Source organism: Penaeus monodon, chromosome 17 (genome assembly GCF_015228065.2).
Source record: "Penaeus monodon isolate SGIC_2016 chromosome 17, NSTDA_Pmon_1, whole genome shotgun sequence".
NCBI classification, from domain to species: Eukaryota; Metazoa; Arthropoda; class Malacostraca; order Decapoda; family Penaeidae; genus Penaeus; species Penaeus monodon.
In genome coordinates, this window is record NC_051402.1 from 16,667,254 (window position 1) to 16,674,753 (window position 7,500).

Genomic DNA, 7,500 nt, shown 5'->3' on the forward strand with positions numbered 1-7,500 from the left:
ATTTTTTCACTTTTAGCTCAGCAATATTTTCCCGTTTCTACTGAGTGCTTAACACTTTCAATCATATCCCTTATTCCTTATATTAAGATTACCTATCTACAATAATTAAAATAACAGAAGGAATCATTAGACTTTTACTTCACCCCCCTACTGAGTCTTGGTCTTCAGTATTGTCTAGGTAAAGGGTCTGACTTACTCATACTGGCAGATCCCCCTTTCTTACTGTTTAGGGTTTTGGCTGGTCTGGTTACTGGCGTGGCCTTCTTTTGGCTAATCTTTGTTTTCTTCTCTGTTGCATGTACCTTTCCAGACGTTGATGGTAAGCTCTGATCTCCACTTTCATGTGAATTTTCAACTTCTGATTTAATGCTCTTTGATCCTCCTGCTTTTTTTATTTCTTTTACACTAGGCTTGTTAGATGATGACAAAACACTAGCAGGGTTTTTTATTTTCTTTCCTTTCTGGTTCTCACAAACAGGTCCTTTTGTCCCTTGAGGACAAAACTTATTTACTGCTTTATTTTCCAATTTCTTTATAACTGATGGTGCCTTTCCTTTGTCTGGTATACCAAGAGCATTGTAGGAGTAAGCTTGATCAATCTTTTTCTTGTTTCTGCCTCTCTTAGCGGTGCTTTCCTTTTCAGAGTTTTTAACTGTATTAACAGTGCTCAGAGTTCCTTTTTTCTTATGTATAGAACTTTCTCCTAATTCACCTGCTCGATCCTTTGCCAGGGGTTTCTTCTTTGTAGTAACAGTGGGTTGGAATTTTCCTTCCGATGGCTTAACTTTATCACCAGATTTATGTAATGCCTTTTGTGACCTGTCAGAACAAGTCTTCTTTGTCACTGCCTTTGTTGTGAACAACTTTCCCTTACCACTAACACTGTTTCCCGTCTGACCTACTTCATTTTTGCTTCTCACAGTTCTAGACGAAGAAGCAGTAGCATTAGTAGAAGCTTTAGCAAATGTTACAGCAATATCTTGAGAGTCAGTCTGTCCTTTAGCTGTTGCTGCTGACCTGGCCTGTTGCAGGGCACTTATACGAGGTGATTTCCTAAGGGCAGCTCGCTCTGGAACCTTCACTCTTCTATCAGATTCCTCATTGAGTAGTCCAGTCTTTCCACTGATACGAGATGACCTCCTCTTGGGTGTCACTGAGATTTTAAATTAATTTTTAAACAATAACATAAAAAAGCCAGTTTTACAATTTAGACCTATAACTATGTACAAAAGCAAGAATTACTATAAATACATAGGAATATTCTATTTTTATGTAGTTTACCTAAGTACTCAAACGGCATACAAAAAATTTTGTGAGCAAGAGCAGATGTGCTAAAAACAAACCTATTTATCAATCGCACAATCTAGCAGCTAAATACCTCTAAAGAAAGTTTAACTCACCCACCAAGGCTGCTATATCAAAAAAAAATTATAAGAGGGCTAGCATTCATCTCAATGACAGAAATGAAAGAAAAAACAAAACAAAACAAAACAACAACAACAAAAAACCTGGACATGAAAAAACATTTGAAGATCTGAAAAGGAAAGGTTCCTTTATTACCTCCTGTGACCTTTGCTTTAAATTTCTCCGACATCTATTCACCTTTACATTTGTTTAGGGGAAAGTTCCTATCTTTCTTCAAAACTTATGAGAAGGATAATCAACTAGAATAATAAATAAAACAAACTGAACATTTATTGCCTCTGAAACATACTCTGAGACTGTCACCACCACTCTTTGCACTATTTTGGATAAATTTAACATATTTTGGCCTAAAATAAAACCTAATGTAAGGAAATAAAACTCATTTCTTTACATGAAATGGTGAAATCTTTAAATCCAAATAACTTTTTTCTTTTTATTGGGTTTCCAACTATTTAATAAATTTACTAAAATACATCATCTCTCTCTCTCAAGGTATACACATATATTTACATACACTCAATGATGTTACAGTAAAAGCAATGATTTTATGCACTTTTGAAATGAAACCTAAATTTCATACAAAGTCAGTTTCGATATCACCTGTAAAAACAGTGATCTCATACCTGTGACTCTTGGAAACTGTTCCCTGCCATACAGCTAAACAATTAATAGGAGTGGCTTGATGATTGTTGTGTATATTATTTCAAAGACTGGTGTAACAATCAACCAACATCCAAATGAAATGTATAGAATCTGATGAAGTGCAATTTACTTATTAATAATTGCCTATTCCTAATCCTCTGGTTGCAAGTAAGGTGTGCTTTAACCTAAAGAATGAACACCTTGAAAATCTTGCTTTGTCTATACAAAAACAAATAAAAGTGTTTGCAAGTAAAAGAAAATGCAACAAAGTATCAAATACAAGAAAGTACATATCAAACAACTGCATACACTCCATTTAGATTTTACAGAAGGTTAGCATGTTCACTTTAATTTTTCACATGCTTCAAAACAGTTCTTTAAGTCTCACTTATAGGCCTAGTGTGTGTATGTATGTACATAAAGGCTATACATAAACATACATGAAGCCATGTTTTTCTCATGCCTAGCCTTGAGTCACCCTTGACAGTTCTATCTTTTAAGTTTAAATCTTGATTGTGTGATGTAATAAATGCTTGACTTAAGTCAAACCATGTTGTTAAGCTTAACCCTTTCCCGACGGGTAGTATTCATAGTGGCCCGGGCCCTGCTGCCGGGGGCTTATATCGTCACCCTAGCATGCGCGACCACTCATGCAAAAACCAGCATCCATGACGTTTCGTTTGTAATACTACGAAGATATGTGTAATTTTAGTTTTCATTATTTTCTAAAGTCTCTACTTGCCAAACTTCCTGATAAATCGTGACTGAAGGGTATTTTTGTTGTTATATAGTCTCCAGAGTTGATCATTATTCAGTCTATAGTCTGAATAAAATAAGCAGTGTGCGGCATCATGGAGTTGAAATTGTCGGTTTGTTGCATATATATATATATATATATATAATATATATATATAATATATATATATAATTATATATATATTATTATATATATATATATTTTTTTTTTTTTTTTTTTTTTTTTGCATAGTAAAAATGAGAAAGTGTTAAAAATACTTAATCACACCTTTCACTGGCAGAAAAATAATATTTTGCCGTGATTGTAACAAAAAAATAACTCATGGCATCTCCATACATACACCATGGCATGTACATACATGCCCCCGGCAGATAGTCCCACCATGCCATGGCATGTGCGTACATGCCACCCGTCAGGAATGGGTTAAGGGACCTTTCCCTGAGGGGGGTTGGGAGGGGGGTAATTTTGAGTTAGCTAGCCTATGGTATATGTACATGAATGTGGAAACTACCAAACAACTGTTTGAGCCCAACTCAAGTTATTTCTTGGGAGAAGCAAGAGGATAAGCCCCAACTGGTAAACTATGTACTTGGGTAATTATTGCCAAGTACAGCTGTATGGACTTTTGCTTGATGCAAACATGCACACAGTATTTGATAATGTCATTGCACATAAATATGAGTCCCTGAATATCCAATGAAAAGTATACCAATATCAGAAAAAAATAAAATCACAATGAGTTATGAAATATATAGGGATTTTCCCCCCCCAAATATTTGTGTACAGTTGCACATGAAATATGCTTTCCATTGAGACTCCCTTGTAATGTGCTATAGCTTATATTGGGGTCTGTATGTATGCTAAGTATGTGAGGGACTTGTGATAAAAAAGCTATATAAAAAATAATATTTCAGTTTGGCTTCACTCAAACAGTCTGTACCATACAACCTCTTCAAATTAGTTTTGATTTGAAATTGATTGTATTCATTGTAAAAAGAACAGATTTCAATTTTGGGAAACTAACCAAGATGTAGATTTTTTTTATGCTGAAAATGATAATATATAATGATACCAGCTTTAAAATAAAAACTATATAGAATTTGCAAAGTTGGTCTTATGTATGGTCTTTGTAAAGAATTAAAACAATCATTACAACTTTTTCCATGCGTTTCTGGTAAAAAAAGCAAACTGTGGATGCTACCATAGGCTGTAGGTGCCATGAATACATTAATAACCAATCCCACTAGGCATTTATTCACTCATTTAAAAAGATAATGTGCTTAAATGACTGAACATTAACTATATACTGAACAGTTTTTATAAAAATCATAAGAGAAAACAATTTGATCTGGAGTAACTAATACTTTATCCTTTATATAAAAACGGGTTAAGTCCTATTAAAGTGACCCCCCTCCCCTCTACAGCCATCCACTTAATTTATGGATGATTCAATTATTCTCAAAACTGAACCAATATGTTGTATTATTACTAGGACTACATGACTAATAATTTTGTATTGATATTGCCCTCCACTGTTCACCATTTCTTCATAATGTGATTAAAAAAAAAAAAAAAAAAAAAAAAAAAAAAAAAAAAAAAAAAAAAAAATCCTTAATGATTTATAAAAGAAGAAAAAAGTACTTCTACAAAATAATATTCCTACTGAAAACAATAACTCTGTTACTTGGCTATAGTGTTATCACAACAATATTTTTCTTTATACCATCTGATTTAATGAAAAAATAAGATACTGAACTTTGGCAGGTGTCCAAATTTCCAACAGCCTGTTCTCAATTCTTTGTTAACATAAGCTGCAGTACGGTCCAGCATTTGTAGTTCTTGTGCACCTCAAAAATAATCCATTGCGTTAAGTTCATATAAACATGTGCACCCACGCGCGAAAACACACACACACACACACACACACACACACACACACACACGCACGCACGCACGCACGCACGCACGCACGCACGCACGCACGCACGCACGCATGCGTGCATGAATGGGATGAATACAACTAGCAACCACTTTTGTCTGCACACAAAATCTCTCTCTCAGTTTCCATAAAAAAAAAAATTATTTCCAGGATAGTTTTAAGTACTAATATAGATTAGCCCCTACCATCTGGCTGATGTGACTACGTCATGAAAAAGTTTGACTTGATAGACGAAGTGAACACGCTGTCATGGAAAAATTAGCTTAGGGCTGCTTTGACATGAATGACTCGCTGTGAGTGCAAAAAGCTCTTGGAGGGTGATTAGACTCAGATGTCATTTAGGAAGGGGCTCTTGCATTATCGTTAACATGTGTAGAATATATTATCTATGAGCCATGACTGAAGAGTGCCAGCTCAGGAACAGCAGCACAAGAAATACAATAGAAAAAAAAAAGTACTTAGTTGTTGTTACTACACTTAATTATGAACTACCTAGAGAGATAATATGGAGTCTGTGCAGGGAAAACATTCTATTACCATCTGGGTGTAGCATATCAACTGTCAAAAACAGTTATTGAAAAATGGCAAAAAAAAACTAAAAACACAAATTCAGAAAAAGGGATGATAACCTTGCAAAGGAGAGACAAGGAGTCTTGACACTGCCATGACTGTTTATGTGTGCCCAGCTTACAATCTATATAAATGTCAGAGTGGCCATTCCAGTAAACCTAATGCCCAGATTTTGGGACATGTAGGGATAGCGAAGTACCTGGATCTTAGGGGTTAAACATCTGAACTGTATCTGCCAGGCCATGCCTATAGCTATCATAACACACCGACTCATCATGCCGGGTATAGGCATCATGACAGTGCTAAAGCACATCAAGTGGAAAGTTCCGCTACACGTAGCAGACTCCTGGGCCAAACGGCAGGATGGTTGCCAGAAGTCACCCGAATCAGTGATGCTGAGATATTTCTGATACCGTCATTGAGGGGTTAATATAAATGATTTATCTGTGCACAATGCATTAAATAAAAAATACCAAGACATACATCATATTACAGGTTGAACACAACTAGTCCAGCATTTACAGGTCCAGCAGCTTCGATGGTTTATAAAGGTTATTTCAAACTGGTAATCACTAGTCTCTATTAACAATGTTTGATCATATTTGACCCCATCACAGCTTATTATTATTTACATCTACAACATTACTCTGTATTACTGATATTCTACCTCTAAATGTTTAATACAGAACAATATTCATGTTATTTTGCCTTTCTTACCCTAAGCATCACTAGCTTGAAAAATTGGCTACAGCAGCACTAGTTTGACTTCATGCTTACTGGACTATTGACATTCAATCTGTATCATGCCTTAACCCCTATGATCCGGACGATATGACCATGTCATGATAAAATTTGGCTTGAGGGATGACATGAACATGCCATGGCTGTGGGCCTGGTTGATACGAACTTGCCTTAGTGAGAATTTTGGCTGAAGGCCAGGGTGACAGGAATGACTTGCCACAAAGCTTTTATAGAGGGTGATTAAGGGGCTTTTGCATTATTTCCACTGATAAGTGGGGATTGCACTCTCCATGAGCCATGACTAGAAGAGTGCTGGCTCCAGGGAGGATTATTTCCATGCTCAGGATCCTATTCGCAGCTACTGTGACTGGTGGCACAGATTGCATTACAGGCAATTGAATATTGTGAAAAAAAGAAAAAGAAAAGAAAAGAAAAGAAAAGAAAAATAAAAAGAAAGAAAGAAAGAAAGAAAGAAAAAAAATAAAAATAAAAGTTACTTATTGTTATAATTATTGCAGTGAGTTCTGGACTACCAAGAGAAACCATATGAAGTCTGTACAAGGAAAACTATATGACCATGTGGATAAAGCAGATCAAATGAAAAAGATAGACATTGGAAATTGGCAATAAAGCTAAAAATGCTTATGCAGAAAGAGGAAATAACACTGCAAAAGTGAGGCATGGAGTCTTGTCACTTCATATGAGAGTGCAATGCTAAGGTGAACCCAGTGCTGCCAGGGATGGTATGTATTATTGCAATGCCCACTGAGTTTAGTTTGTTAATTGTCTTTACACATAGATATCTCCATGTGCTGAATCCCCAAGAGGTAAATTACTAATACTACCTATCTCAACTGTTTAACCCTTTTCCTTTACTTTCAGAAATATTAATTTTCAGCTTCTACTGCTATTAGTAATGTTAACAACATTATCATAATTCTGTTGTCTATAATGATCATAAAATTATATTTGTAGCACAAGTAAATATAAAAACTCAAGGGAAGGGGAAATCAGATGAAGTCACAAGGTCTTCTAATCAACTCCCTGGTGGGTGAAGACCTGTGGGGTCATCTCTGTGTAAACACATTTCACAAAACAAAACTAGTGAGCACTACACTTCCTCAGCAACAATGGATTAAATAAACCAAGGGTTCCCAACCTGGGGGACATGGAACACTTTTTTAGGGGCTAAGGAATTAAAATTATATACCAGACATCAACCTCCATTTATAAAATACTTTTAACTTCTTACAGCCAGGCACGCCTATGGCAGTCATGAAAAACCATTAATGATGGGTACAACTGTAGGCGTCACGTTGCGCTAGAGTGAGTCAAGCAGGGAAGTTCCACTATACATAGCAGACTTCCCAGCCAAGTGGCTGATGTCACCAGAATGGGTGACACCCAGAGATTTCTAGTACCGTCA

The 7,500-nt window shown here is 35.9% G+C and overlaps 1 protein-coding gene across 1 annotated transcript in view; it reads right to left on the minus strand.

Moving 5' to 3' along the window:
- Window positions 1-118: 118 nt before the first annotated feature.
- Window positions 119-7,500, minus strand: part of LOC119583564 (micronuclear linker histone polyprotein-like) — a 24,768-nt gene continuing 17,386 nt past the window's right edge. Inside the window, exon 5 of the mRNA XM_037932110.1 lies at window positions 119-1,153. Coding sequence (XP_037788038.1) covers window positions 165-1,153 — 989 coding nt within the window. The 3' untranslated portion in view covers window positions 119-164. The remainder of the gene's footprint in view (window positions 1,154-7,500) is intronic.